Source organism: Prinia subflava, chromosome 19 (assembly GCF_021018805.1).
Source record: "Prinia subflava isolate CZ2003 ecotype Zambia chromosome 19, Cam_Psub_1.2, whole genome shotgun sequence".
NCBI lineage: Eukaryota > Metazoa > Chordata > Aves > Passeriformes > Cisticolidae > Prinia > Prinia subflava.
The window spans coordinates 11,843,367-11,858,355 of NC_086265.1; the positions used below are offsets into that span (position 1 = coordinate 11,843,367).

A 14,989-nucleotide genomic window follows, 5' to 3' on the forward strand; every position below is an offset into this window, starting at 1 on the left:
CTGGATGTTCAAGTATGTATCCTGTCTTTATAGCAGAGATGGGAGCTCTGGTCATTTAGATAAATTAATAGTTTATGGATGTTCACTGCAAGTATCAGCCCCAGGGGACTTTTAAGAAAGGAGCTTTTGGCCCTCTTCCCTCTGGAGTTTCAGCATCCAGCTGGGAAGGGCTCAACTGGGAGCTGGAATACCTCACTCCTGACCCCATCAGTTCTTGCTCTTAAGCTGAATTCAGCAGTTTATTGACTTTGTCTTTTGTTCCAAACTTTCCAAGGAGAAGTTTGGATTGCCAGGCACAGATATTAATTTCCTTTGCACTGAAAACCCTTCGAGGTGCCTTTGCCAGAACATCATTATCTGTGGGTTTGGTAACTGAGCTGTTGGGAGCTGGGCTGAAGTGAGAACAGGCTGTAAACTGGTTTTTACCTCAAACACTAACATTTCCATGCAGCTTGTAGCAGCTTTGTCCTTGGGGTGGAAGTTGAAATTAATTTTTATTTAAATTTAACTTTCATGTCCTGGGTTTTCCCACAAAGATCATCATTGCTTTAGTTTTTTGGGTCTTAAGGATGAAAAATGCCATGATTTTTGAAACAGCTTCACAAAGAATTTGGAAGATATAACTCCTAGGAACACCTAAGGAAGTTGGATGGGGATGTGTTGATCCTAATAGGGAGCTGAAATATGTCTGAATTTGCCTGGTTATTACCTGGGAGAATGACAGGTGGGGGAAACCTGCAAATTCTCTGCCTCTCTTTGCCCTGTTCCTCAAGATCTTTAAAGCTTCACTGTGGTTGCCCAGAGGTCTCCATCAGAAAATGATCCTGTCCTGCTCTCTTAATTCACCTTTCAGATCTCTGAAACGGCACAGAGAGGAAATAAAAGGCCAGGCAGCATCAGTGCTGCTGTTCTGGCAAATGTTGAAATAATACATCCAGATAGTGCAATATTTATTGAGCTGCACGTGGCTATAATCAGCAAATTAGAAGTAAAGAGTATTGATGTGATGTTGACGTGGCCATGCTGATGTTGCCATGGAAGCTGTGGGGGTTTTCAGATGTTTTAAATATCATTAAGTCTTTTCATGGTCACAAGGTTTCTTTTCATTTAAACACGCATCACCATGAAATTTAATCACGTTTATGAAGTTATATAAGGCCAGGTGCAGCACTGAGCTCCACTGGGCTTCTACCAGTGCATTCTTGTGTTTCTAAAAATACTTGTTCTCCTAAATTGAAAGGCCCAACTAGACAGATCTGATCTGGCCCCACAGGAAGGACAGCAAACGTGATTAAACTGATTGAGGAGAGGAGTGGGAACGGACAGGGAACAACTCGTGCTTCTCATCCAGGCTCGGGTTGAATCATCTTAGATGCTGCCTACAAACAGAGTTGTTTTTGTGCCTTTCCCATCTGAGCTGCCACTTCAGATGTGACATTTCTGTGTGTGTGTGAGGGCACCCAGGCTCTCAGCAGGGCTGTGGTCAGCTCTGCCCTGCAGCTCTTGCTGCACTTAACTGGCTCTGCCTCTCACTGTGCCTCTGTCCAAGCCTCCTCAGGGCTGGTGCTGTTTGCTTTTACTGCCCTCTCAAGAATTTTAATTGATGAGAAAACCCTTCGCGTTTTTGGAACCCTAAAGATTTCACCTGTGTGGTTTGCCTGAGAGCTGCACCCGGCCGTTCTGGTGGTGCATCCCTGCTTCTTGCTGGATCCCACTAGGAAACCTGAATTCCTTCTTTCTGAGGGTGCCATTGCCTTTCTTCATCGGGGTGGATCTGTCTCTTGGTTCTGTTTCACACACCAAGAAACAAGTCCTGCAGAACACCTCTGGTGGTCACAGCTCTGCTTGGTGCTGCAGCAAAACACTGTCATGGTGCTCTTGCTGAACTGATGTGGTGTTTTATTCTCTCTCTGCCAGATCCTTCTTTACAACCTGGAAACAAACCAGTGTGTGACCAAAATGGGCAGCTCCATAGGTGACTTCTCATGTGTCGACCTCCACAGCAGCCCCCCGAACATGCTGGTGGCAGGCAGCAAGGACAGAAGGTAGGTGCTGCCCAGAGCCCGTCTCCAATCCCCCTTCTCCAGGGTCCTGTCCTACATCTGGCACTGCTGGAATTGGTTTCTCCTCTCGTGTTTCCATGAAGTTGAGGAACAAACTATTAGGTAATAGTTGGAAGTGGCTGTCAGCGTGCTTTGTCTGGGAAGCTCCATGGGAAGAGGAGCTCTCGGAGCCATTTGGTGGACGCAGTTGGTGCACAGCCCAGCGAGACCACTTGGAATATCTTCCACTTCCCCGCCGCCACCCGCAAAATGAGTTTGGCATTTAAAAGCTCACTTTCTGATATTAAAAAAATAACCTCGGGGATGAATCAGGGAGGATGAGATGGGCCCGGCTGCCAAATGATGTCAAGAGTGTATTTCGGAACACTGTGATGTCCCTCAGGTGACAGAGAAAAAAAGAGACTTTCATATGAACAGATTCCAGCTTCTATTTAGCTGATTAGCAGCTTTCTCTTTAACTCCTTGGCTTGGGGAGTAGGATTTTCCCAGCTCAGTGTCTGCTGCCAGGAATGGCCGCGCTGGGAACAGGCAGTGCGAAAGGATTAAAATGCTTAAAAAGACCCTTTGAGTCCAATTTTTAGATTTCCTTTTTTTGGCGAGTCGTTTGTGGGGTCTGATCCAGTGCACCAAAGGAGATGTGGGATGGCCAGGAGCCAGTCTCTAATGGCTCCTGCTTCCTTCCCTCCTCCTTTCCACACTGGGCACCAGGCTGCAGGTGGTGCTCTGCTCTGGTGCTGGGATCAGATTGGAAGGCGGGCACTTCCCTCTGCCAAGTCCCAGACCTCTGTCCCGCCAGTGCAGCAGCTTGCAAAAATGATTATTTTGTCAAACAGCTTTTTTTTTTCTTCCCAGAGAATAAGGGAGTGTGAGCGAACCTCACACTTTCTCAGCAAGGAGGATGAAGGAAATAGCTGAAGTTTGACAAGTGGAATTGAATCCCTGGGAGGTTTTTTTCCTCTAAAAGCAGATAATTGGTTTTCCAAAGCACCCCAGTCAAGCTACCTCCAGTTTTGATCTGCACGATGACAGGAGAGGAGCTGGAGTTGATATCCCTCCCATTTGTAGCAGAGTAGATGTCTGTGCCCTTCCCCTCCAGAAAGCCTTAGGGGTTTTCAGCTTTAGCACTTACTGAGTTCAAGGGCTTGAATGTCACTAGAACAACAAGGAGTTAGGGATGAATGGTTGGGAAGATGAGTTTGGCATCCAGGAGGCAGGAGCGGAGTATCTCACATCCTCCTGTGATGCTGCAGGAAGGTGCTGGGCATCCACAGGTGGAACGAGACTGGAATCTCCATGGCCATATTATGGAATGAGCTTTATTAAAGAGAGACCTTGCCATGGGGGTTCAGACTGCTGCTGCCCAGAGGGAGCACTTACTGCTTGAATTAAATACAGCAATTCCCCAATTTCACTTCAATCTGCTCTTCCTTTACACAAAACCATGACTTTGAAAAGTAATGCTTGTGAATTTGTTTTGGTAGGACCTGTAAAATCTGTCTGTCCATCCGAAATTCCTGCTGAAGCACTGCTGATTGATTTGATTCCTGAGCTGTGCTTTGCTCTGGCAAGAGGCCTCCTAGCAGGGAGCGTGTGCTGATCCTGCTTTTCCTTGGTGGAAGCTGGGTGGAGAGGAGCATTGGGAAAGCAAACATATGGCAAACCCAGAAAGGTGTGGATCCAAACGTATTCCCAGCCTTCCTGAAGGCCAGGCAGCTCAGTCCCAGGCAGCCTGACAGGAGGGTCCAAGCCTGGCCTCGGGAACACCTCCCTGGAGCTGGGATGAGTCTGAAGCTCTCCCACTGAGCCCAGCTGTCCAGGCAGGACGTGCTGGGCCAGGTCTGTGTTACAGCATCACAGGGATTGGCAAAACACTGGTCCTTTTATTCCTTAAAGCACATCTGAGCAGCCAAGTGTGCCTCTGGTTCTCCCAGGGCTGTGCCAGCATGGACACCTGCCTAAAGCTGGGTGCTTCCTCATGGGATAAGCTGGGCTCACTGGGATCTTGGCTTCCAGCTGTGCTTTCCTAACAGGAGCAGCTTTGGTTGCTGTGAGAACACACACAGGACAGTGGGGAGGGCTCCAGGAGTGAGCCCTTCCAAACAGCCCATCCTTTCCCAGAGCACAGCCCCGCTCCAGCGTGTTTTCCTCCTTGTCAGATGGATGCTGCTCTGCTGGAGCTCTGGACTGCTCTGCTGCCTTGTCTCTCAGTCCCTGAAATGCGTTATTTGTAAAATCAGATGATGCAATCTCCGCTGGAGAAGGGGAGAGGAAGGACTTGCAGCACCATTAGGATCATAGCAGGGGTATGGAATGAAGTACAGTTAATGTGTTGGAACAAGTGTGTTTTGGCTTTTTCTGGAATTAATGTGTACCTGATGGGTTTGTTCCTGATAGCCATCAGCTGGGAGGAACTTGCTCTGGCTTCTTCTCAAATCTGAGATCAATATTTCCACTTTCCTTCTGTTTTCACTTGCTGCATTTTTTATTTATTTAGGTGCTTTGCTTTATCTCTTAATCTTGATAAATAAGGATCAAACCCCACACTCCTTCGTGATATGAGCTGGGTTTAAAACTTAACACCATTAGCTCAAACTGGTATTGTGGCCTTGTAGCAGTGCTTGGAAGCCTAAGGTCTTTTCCTATAGTTCTGCTTCTGGCTGAGTCTTCAATTTATTTCTCTTCAAAGTTCTCTGTCTGGGTGGTCAATAATGTCCAAAAAGCAGATGTACCTAAAAACTGCCCACAGTCAGTTGTATTTTTGAAGTCAAAGCACATCCTGGTTGCTGGGTGCTTGCTTTGAATACTGGTGATTAAGTCAGGGGTATGAACCTGTAATTCTCTGTCTTTTTTTAATTGCTACACATTTAATCTCCTCTGAAATCTTTGCAATGATAATCCTTCCCTTGTTCCTTAACAATATCACCCCTGGTCCATAGTGGATGTGGGTGTGTACAGGGGGTGGGATGTGTTAACAGTGTGTCCAAAATGGGTGTTTCATGTCCGATGGCATTGCTGATGATTTGGGAGGCACAGAGAGAGGAGCTTTCTCCAAATTTCATTTTTATTTTATCATGTCATTATATCATTATAATATCATAACTCATAGAATTGTAGAATGGTAGGGAGGGACCTTAAAGTTCATCCCATTCCACCCCTTTCCATGGGCAGGGACACCTCCCACTGTCCCAGGCTGCTCCAAGCCCTGTCCAGCCTGGCCTTGGACACTCCCAGGGATCCAGGGGCAGCCACAGCTGCTCTGGGAATTCCATCCCAGCCCCTGCCCACCCTCCCAGGGAACAATTCCTTCCCAATATCCCATCCATCCCTGCCCTCTGGCATTTGGAAGCCATTCCCTGTGTCCTGTCCCTCCATCCCTTGTCCCCAGTCCCTCTCCAGCTCTCCTGGAGCCCCTTTAGGCCCTGGCAGGGGCTCTGAGCTCTCCGTGGAGCCTTCTCCTCTCCAGGTGAGCACCCCCAGCTCTCCCAGCCTGGCTCCAGAGCAGAGGGGCTCCAGCCCTTGGAGCATCTCTGTGGCCTCCTCTGGACTCTCTCCAGCAGCTCCAGGTCCCTCCTGGGCAGGGACTCCAGAGCCCTCTTTAGGTTCTAGAACCTGTAAAGACTCGGAGAGGTCCTGTATGGTGGGAGAAATCTGCCTGAAAAAGATCTTTGCTAACAGAAGTCAAGGTGAAAACTCAGTGGTGAGGAGGATGGGCCTCGCTGCTTTTCCAGCTGTGGAGAAGCAGTGGCACTGTTGCAGTCCCAGATGTAATTCTGTCTTGGTTTGGAAGGACAGGTATCTGTCAGGGAAAACTGGAGTTTCCCTCGAATGGAGAATGTAAAACCCCCTCTCTCCAAATTATTACAATTTTGCAATTAGGAGCTTTCAGGCAAAAATATGGGAATAGGAATAACAGTTCTTTATTAGGAATATTAAAATGCAAATGCAGTAATATAAAAAAACCCAAGCAAGCAAACAAACAAAAGTCGCAGAAAACCCTGATGGAGTCAGGAATACGACCTGACACCCTGTTCAGGGTGTTGGAAGCAGCCCAAATAAATCCTCCTGCAGTGACAGATGTGGTTCTGTTGGAGCAGAGATGATCCTGCAGACAGGTTCAGTGGCGGTGAGATGAGTCCAGTCTTCCTCTGGGAATCCCGTGGCAAAGAGGAATGTCTGGGGTCCCTGTGTCCCCATTTTTATCTGGGTAGGAATGGTTGGCTCCTCCCCACTGGGTGTTCCATCTCCCAATGGATGATGGAATGTGTCAATCACTGTGAGCCTCAATGGCCCATGAACAGAAGATATCCCCAAGGGTGGGCAGTGGTGACAGAGATCACAAACCCTGCCCCACCTGGTTTAACAGCTGGGCTGTGATCAGAAGGCATCCGCCCTCCTCCCCCTGGAGTTACAAGAGATAAAAAAACGAAACCATCTCCCAAATGCTTTTAACAGCTGGGCTATTATCAGAAGGCATCCACCCTCCTCCCCCTGGAGTTACAAGAGATCAAGACTAAAGAAACCATCCCCCAGCTGCGTTCTGCAGATATAGAGTACACATTATTAGGTTCCATACCCCAGGGCAGTTTGCCCTGCAGCCCCTGTGTGCAGGGCGGCCCTGCAGAGCTGTTCTCTCTCTCTGCAGGGTGCGGGTGTTCGACGCGCGGCGCGGCGCCGCCGCCTGCGCGCTCTACGGGCACCAGCTGGGCGTGACCGCCGCGCGCATGGACGAGTGGAAGGTGGTGAGCGGCGGCCACGAGGGCCTGGTGTGCGTGTGGGACCAGCGCATGGGCACCAAGCTCTGGGAGATGCACGCCAGGTAACGCCCGGGCCGCGGGGCTGGCGGGGCTGCACGGAGGAGGTGGGAATGAGATCGATTTGGGGGAGTGCTGTGGGGTTTCCGTGTGGTTTGGGGACGGGTCACCTCCCCGCCTGGAGCCTTGTGTGTCTCTGAGGGAGCCCTTCAGCTGTCAGGGCCCTTCTACTCATTAGCTGAGTGTTTCAGTCGGTGTTGGGGAGCAGGGAAGTTGTTCTGATGCCAAGGGAAGGCTGACCTGAAACAGAGACTGGACAGAGCTAGAGAGTAAAGTAGGGATTTATTGAGAGGGCTCCAGGATCCACCTTGGGCAGGGCACGGCCTGACCAGGGCTACACCCAGGGTGGACCCAAAATGGTCACAAAATGGACAGCCAGTCATGAGATCCCACACTTATATAAGTTTTGGTCCATTTGCACATTGGGGTTTTAATTGTCCAATTACAGCTTCAGGTTGTGAGGTCCCATCCTTGTTCCTCCCTCCAGCCACCCTTGTTTGTGCTTTTGGGCCTGAGAGTTGTCCTTGGTGTGCAGCAGGAAAAGGATTTGTTTTGTGTCCCTGCTGTGTGCAGAGCTGAGTGACCCTGACTGTGAGCTCAGAGCTGCACCCCTGGGCAGCACAGGGGCTGAAAAACATGAAAGTTAAAGCTTAAGGCATCAGTTCCCCCTGGGTTTCCTGTGAAGTTCAGTCAGTGACTTCTCCCTGCCCCGTCCCCAACCTCTATTTAGTGGTGGAACCTGGGGTTTAAAGTGCTGGACTGGCTGTTTTGACAGTGTCTGGTTCTGGCTGTCTCCATCCATCACAATCCCTGTGTTTCTGTTCACCTCATCCACTCACTCCCTTAATGGTGAGGATCAAAGCATTTAAACTCATTTAAATATTGAAATACCAGTTTGTACTGAGCACAAGGAACACAGTACTGAAAGTACAAGCAGAGATCAGCATCCTGGAGCTGACACTTCGTACAGCTAAATGAAGATTTCCTGATCAAAGCACAATTCCCAGCCTTTGTCTGGATAAAGACTCGAGGATCTAGCTCCTTGTAAGTCTGAGTGATACCCATAAAATGAACATATAAATCCTGATTTTTTATTATTATTAGTTTTAATACATCTTCCCCAAAGAAGAGCTAGATGAGGTATTTACAGGCAGGGAAGTTCAAGCTGGAGTTGTCATTGATTAATAGCAGGTATCACTTTCTGTGTTGACCCTGGGAATGATAAAGCCTGTTGTGATGTGGCTGATGCATTAAGGACAATATTGCATTGATTGTCTCCCTGCTCATTAGTGCTGCTCCAGGAGGAGGGCAGGCAGGGCAGGGCTGAGCTCAGGGATGCACTCCAAGTGAAACCATTAGATTAAACATGTAGAAAACAGTGTTTAATCTATGGAGTAATCAGAAGGGATCACTTCAATCAAAAGGCTTTCCTAGATAAAGTGTGTGCTCTTATCCCTGCCTTCAGCCCGTGCCAGGAATGGAAAGCAGGAGCAGGAGCTGAGGGAGGTGACAGGAGACACATCTGGGGTGTGGAATGAGCCATCCTCATCTGAGCAGAGGAGTGAGTCCTGCTTGAACAGAAAGTGCTGTTCTGGGGTGTGGGGTCAGTTACTCACCAGTGAGAGGGAAAGGAGGGGAGACCTGACTTGAGTGTCCAAAGGAGGGACACGAGGATGGGGAAGGGTCTGGAGGAGCACTGAGGGCACTTGGAAAGTTCAGCTGGAGCAGAGCAGACTGAGGGGAGACACCTCAGGGGCTGCAGCTCCTCCTGAGGGCAGCTCCAATCTCTGCTCTGGGACAGGGAGAGCACCCAGGGAAGGGCTGGAGCTGGGCCAGGGCAGGCTCAGGCTGCAGAGCAGGAAAGGTTCTTCCCCCAGAGGTGCTGGCACTGCCCAGGCTCCCCAGGGAATGGGCACGGCCCCGAGGCTGCCACAGCTCCAGGAGCCTTTGGACAGCGCTGCCAGGGATGCCCAGGGTGGGGTTGTTGGGGGCTCTGGGCAGGGACAGGGGCTGGATCAATGATCCCTGTGGGTCATTCCCATTCCATGGTTCTTAGCTGGTGCCTTATCGTGCATTTCTAAACCAGCTCAGTGCATGGGTGTGTGGGGTGTCCTTCCCCTTCGTTTTGGGAAGCATCCTGCCCTTCCCGGGAGCGCTGCAGTCCTTGGGGCAGCCAGCCCAGCCCAGCCCAATCCATCGCTCACAGCCGGTGCTCTGCCGGCTTTCCAGCAGGATTTTCTGGCCTCCCGTGTGTTCTGGGAAGAGCCCACTAGATGGGGATAGAAGATGTGGGATGTGCTCCAGGCTGGAAGAGCCAGCAGTGCAGGTTCCCAGCCTCTGGCCGTGGGGAGGGCGCTGATTTCAATCACTCCGTGTTTAATCCAAAGCCATTCCCTTCCCGGATTTGGGGAGTGCAGTGCAGGTGGCCCTCACCCCGTGCTCTGGGTTGTTTTGCAGACATCCAGTCCGCCTGGTGTGGTTCGATTCCCACAGCCTGATCACTGCCAACATCCCCGAGGAGAGGAACCCCCGAGGCTCCAGCATCACCGAGGACGACCCCAGCCTGCACCGAAAGTGAGAAACCAGCCCTCAGCAATCTGCTTTGCTTTTAAATAGCACCCTGAGCACCTGAGTCATCACCCAGAGCACTTACAGATAGGGTATAGCAGCAAAAAAATGAAATGAGAAAAAGTTTAAGGGTAAGGTTTATGAAACAAGCGATGAATTGGCTCTTGATTTGCTTGAGCACAAAAAAAAAAAAGCTTTTATTTCTCAGCAGGGGAACATAAAGTCCAGTGAAGCCAGCCAGGGAATGCAGCCCTCTCCATGCTAGAAATATTAGTAATGCTGTCTCCTCCTAAAGGAAAACTACTGGCATTTAAGCTGCAGGTTTTGGTATTTACATCTCAAATGGCTGTTAGTGCTAATTGAACTATCAAATACCAATGTATTTATCTTCCCCCGTGCTGGAGAGCCTGGAGATGTTTCAGCAGATGACAGTCACATCTCTGCAGAGCTGGAGGGAATGATTCACAGCCCTTCCCAGCTTGCTGGGTCCCTGGGAGGAGGCAGGAGGGAGCTTTCCCTGTTGGAAGTGCTCAGCCTCACACAGGAGGGATGGGGGGTTTTATCCAGCTCCTGCAGCATCATATTTTTCAGTTCAGACTGAAAAACAGAGGCAGTGGTTTCTGCCTCTGTTTGCTTTCCCACTGGGGTGAGATGGTGTGGCCTGCTTGTTCTGCACACAGGTACCGAGGGGTGATTTATTCCTACGAGTTCTCCGTGGACCAGCTGGCCGTGGACAGCGTCCTCCCCATCTGCCGCTCCTCCTACGACGAGCTGACAGGTTACAACTACAACATCGGCCTGGCAGTGCCCTACGACAGCATCTAGGGCACTCCTGGGGCCAGCCAGGGCCACGGCAAGGGAGAATCCATGTGGGACAAGCACCCAAGAGCTGCAGAAAGCCCCGGGGATGGGAACCCAAACAGAGCGTGCCTGCCCTGGAGCGCCCCGCCGGAATGTGCCGCTCTGGCATGTCCAGATGTCCAGCCTGGGGCAGTGGAGAGGCTGAGGAGGGAAGGGAGCACTGCAGGGGGAACAAAAATATTCCTGCTGCTGGTGGGAAAGATGCTGCAGGTCCCATCTTGGTCAGGAAGCCAGAGTGGGGCAGTGAAGGGGCGGGAGGCTGGGAGCTCTCTGAGGAGTTTTTGCCTACCCCAGGAGGGAAAAAATCAGCAAGGACTTGGAAAAAGCATGTGCTGAGCCACATGTTTGAAATGTCTGTCCTGGTGTTGAGCTGCTGTTCTTGTTTTCCTTGGAGTGCACTGGAATGTGCCTGGGAACAGGACAACAGGACCATGCACAAAAGGTTACAGTGGCTGGGAGAGGGACTGGGATGGAGAGAGGGAGGGGAAGGTTCCCCAGGCCAGGCTGGATGCTTGGCAACTCAGCAGGCCACACACACATCAAAATTATTTTAGAATAAATTATTTTTTAAATTCTTTAAAATCCAGGATTAAATGCTTTCTTATTGTATGTGTACATCTGTCTGTGGAGTTTTGTTCCTGAGCCTTCCAGGGTGAGCTGATCCCTGTTCAGTGGGACAGGGGCTGGCTCAGGTTGTCAGGTGTGTTCTTGGCTGGATCATGTCCTTCCACAGCACCTGCAGGGCTTTCAGTGCCGTCCTTGTATCCAGGCTGGGAATTGATCCTGGATCAGAAGGGATGAAGTGGCCACAGTGCCCTCCCTGAGCACTGAGCCCCAAAGCCGTGGGGAAGCACCAGGGGAAGGGCAGGAGGTGCTGTTCAGGTGGAAACAAGGAGTGAGGCTTCACCTTAAGCCCAGGTAGCACTGACAGGTAAAACCAGTTTGGGGAACAAGAGCTCCAGTCCTGCATGGATCTTTTTACTGATTTAAAATGATTTTATTGTGATTTGCCCTCGTAAACTTACTGGTGCAAATGAAAGCCGTGTCAGTTCTGTTTAAATTTGGGTTAAGTTTTAACTTACACCTTTTTTCCTGGGTTAATGGAATCAGTGTAAAGTACTGGGGAGAGGTGCAGGAATGTGCCCCAACCTGCAGGAGAGGCTGGCACTTCACCCCTGAGCAGTCACTGAGACAGCCCTGCAGAGAGCTGCATTTCACTGCTCTCCCTTCTTTGCTTGGGGTGGTTTCCCATGGCCCTTAGGCCAAAATTTCACGGTTTAAGTTTTTAAGTTACCTTTTTCCATGTGATGGATGCACAAAAAGTGCAAGGGGCAAAGCCATTCTGTCTGACCAATAAATTTGACCTTTTGTAAAGCTTTGGTCTTCTTTTTTTAATTTTTATTCCTCTACCCTTCTGGGAAGCCAGCCCCCTCCCTCCGTTCCTGGAAGAGCAAGGAGTGTCATGGATGCACAGCTTGGACAGGAGTTCAGCTGAAACCTGACAAATAAATAACTCTTTCTGTAGCACGAATGACTTTGGGGGTTGCTTCAACCCGGTGGCTTCTGCCATGTGCTGAGCAGGGAGAGCTCCCGTGCCATTGTTCTCCCTTCTCCTTATCTCTCCTCATTATCTGGGAGCAGCTTTGTTCCTCCTCCATCCCCTGCTGCCAGGAGCAGATAAGTGTGAGCGGTGCCCACGGCAGCGCAGTTCCCGGCGCCCTCCCCCGCAGCCCCGCTCCTCCCTCCCGCCTGGTCCTGGGGGGCTTTGGGCACCTGCGTGAGCAGCTGCTGCTCCCCGATCCCGGCTCACCGGTGGGGATGGAGCTCAGTGCCCCAGCCCCGCTCCTCTGGCTCAGTCACCCCCTCGGGGCTGCTCCCCCGGCTCCGTTCCCCATTAATTACTTAATGAATTGAGGGTTGCACCGCAGCACAGGGCTGTGTGTGTTTGAACCCCGCTCCTCACACGGGTGAGGGCACTCGGGCTGCTGGGGACTGTTCCCTTTCTGGGAAGGGAATTTCTCCTGCCTCCCTGGGTGCTCGTTCGTGCTGTGCTGCAGTGGGGCAGGGACCAGCGAGGCTGCCGAGCTCTGGGGTCAGGGGACACTGAAATGGAGCCTCTCCCTAAAGGAGCAGAACGGGGTCACCAGCCCAGCTGCACTGGGGACAGGAGCCACCTTGGAGCTTCCCAGCCCACTGGCACCAGTCAGTGCCAGGGAGGGCCCAGGGATTGTCCCACAGGTCAGGGGTGGGCACTGGGAAGGGGCAGAGCCCCTGGGTGGGCTCAGGGGCTGCAGAGGAGGAGCTGCAGTCAGGACACGCTGCACCAGTGTGGAGTGAGCTGGCAGAGGCCAGGCTGCAGGTCAGGCTGGTGCCACCTGCCAGGCCCTCAGACAGGCAGGGCTCAGGGACAGATACAGAATCCAAAATAGAGAATCCAAAGGCACCACAGCAGGAAACAGCCTGGCATGAAAAGCCTTGAGAGTTCTGGTGTCCATTGCTGGTGGCAGCGATCCTCGGCTGAAAAGAGGTGTCTGTGTCCTGTGAGAGGGATCCCTGCTCCAAAGGGGGTGTGGGATGCCGGGGGAGCTGGGGGTGCCCGCAGGGAGCAGCTCCAGGGCTGCTGGGCACAGCCCTCCTGGAGGGCAGGACAGTGCTGGAAAATCCCCACTGCCCTCCTCTGCTCCTGGGCCAGGCCACCAGCACGGCCCCAGGAAGTGCCTTTTGCCTCAGTTTTGTGTCCTTGTCCCCTTGTCTGGGAGGGAAGAGCCACTCCGGGGTTTCACGGGCCGCCATCTGTCTCCTGAGGATCTGAGGAGTGCTGGGAGGAGGAGCAGGGTGTGCTTTTTGGACAGAGAGGTGCCCTGGGGGTCTCTGGATCCCCTTTCCCTCCCACCCTGTGGCCTTTCCCACCCAGCTCTGCTTTCCTGCCCTGCCACCTCTGTCACTCCCTGTCCTGGCTGCTGTCACAGAGGGGTGAACGTAGGTGCACTGGAGCAGTGCAGGAGCTTGTTCGTGTCCTCTCTGCCCCTCCTCTCCTCCAGTGCCATTTGCCTGCTCATTTCCACCTTCTGTGGATGGTCCTGAAGCTCAGGTGGGAGCCGGTGTCCTGCTGCTGGAGGGCAGGGTGGGGCAGCAGCCCCTGGAGGCCCCTGAGCAGATGAGGTACTGGTGGATTGCGCAGTACAGACCCGGGGCAAAGGGTCAGCATTTGTGCCACTGGCCGAGTTTTTGGAAGAGCTGCAGGTGGGGGTTTCCTCTGTCACCCTTGCCTCAGACAGTGCCACTCAAAGGAACGAGGAACTCCTCCAAGTTTAGCTTAGAAATACCAGCTGCAAGTGGCTGCCCCAGCTCCATGGCTGTGGGGTCTGGGCTGCCTCCTGCTCTTCCCTCCCTTCCTGGGCAGGTGTCCCCTTGTTTGGGGGACAAACTCCAGTGTGGCTGACGGATGAGGGGGAATGGTGGGAAGATGGGTCATGCTGTGTCCCCTCTGTGCCAATGCCACCTGCCCAGGGTCCCTGCCCTGCAGCCCTGGGGTCCCTCAGTTCTCCTCTCCAGTCTTGGGGTCCTTCAGTTCCCCTCTCCAGTCCTGGGATCCCTCAGTTCCCCTCTCCAGTCCTGGGGTCCCTCAGTTCCCCTCCCCAGTCCTGGGGTCCCTCAGTCCCCTCCCCAGTCCCAGGAACCTCTCTTCTGCTGCACTCAGCCTTTATCAGTCTCCCTGGAGGTCTCCAATATGTGATAAAGCAGCCTCAGTTTTCCAGCCCCCCTCTGCTGACCACTGCTGGGATCTGCCCCAGAGCTCTGTGCCACGGCCCAGGGCTCCCAGCCCCACAGCAGAACCTTTATCCTTCATGGAATGCTCTGGGCTTTGCAGGTTTTTGCAGGGCAGAGCTTTGCCCTTGCCAGCTTTCCTGGGGCTGTGGCAGATTTCCCTGTGATTTTCAGGATGATGATCCTCGTTTCTCAGGGTTTGCTGTGTGTTCATCACCTCCCTGTTGTGCTGGAGTGATGCTCCTGCCCATCCCTGGGGCTCTTCGCCTCCAGCCTTGGCTGGGCTGAGCTTCAGGCTCGAATTCGCTGCTCCCTCCCTGTCCTGCTCTGTCCTGCCCTCCCTCTTGCCCTCCACTCATCCCATTTCCCACAGAGAATTCCCAACACCAGCCGAGGGAAAACGCTGCAGCCAGTTTGGGTCCTGCCTCTGTTTCCCAACCTCCCACACCTTCCTTGCCACTCAGAATATCGGGGGGCAGCTAATTAAGTCAAGGGGCAGTAATTACCCTCTCACCCCTCCTCCTTGCTCTTCCTGGCCCCCACTTCCCTCACTGCAGGGCGAGCCCGGCCCCTGCTGCTCTGGATCCTCCGGGGTGATTCCTCCAAGGAATTTGGGCTGAGGGGGGCAGTGGGGCCCTGCCCTCGCATTAACCCCTGCAGCCCCAGCTGGGGGATCTGGGGCAGGACGGGACCTTTGGGGCCCCGGGACTGTGCCTGGGGGCACGGAGCTCGCAGCTGGATTCGGGAGTGGGATGGTCCCGAGGGGTCTGTAGGGAAAATAGAGTGGGAAAACAGGGAAAGGAGCCTGGGCTGGCTGCGGAAACAGGGGGGTTTGGGGGGGGAGCTGGATGTGGTGCCCTGGTGTGCAGGGGGTGGGGAGGGTGCGCTGAGGGTCCGGCGGGAGGAGGAGGAGGAGGA

General features: G+C 52.7%; 1 protein-coding gene across 1 annotated transcript in view; it reads left to right on the forward strand.

The window, feature by feature from the left end:
• FBXW8 (F-box and WD repeat domain containing 8) overlaps nucleotides 1–11,677 on the forward strand; it is a 52,790-nt gene extending 41,113 nt beyond the window's left edge. Inside the window, exons 8-11 of the mRNA XM_063415753.1 lie at nucleotides 1,918–2,045; nucleotides 6,706–6,879; nucleotides 9,332–9,448; nucleotides 10,123–11,677. Coding sequence (XP_063271823.1) covers nucleotides 1,918–2,045; nucleotides 6,706–6,879; nucleotides 9,332–9,448; nucleotides 10,123–10,267 — 564 coding nt within the window. The 3' untranslated portion in view covers nucleotides 10,268–11,677. The remainder of the gene's footprint in view (nucleotides 1–1,917; nucleotides 2,046–6,705; nucleotides 6,880–9,331; nucleotides 9,449–10,122) is intronic.
• The last annotated feature ends 3,312 nt before the right edge of the window (nucleotides 11,678–14,989 follow it).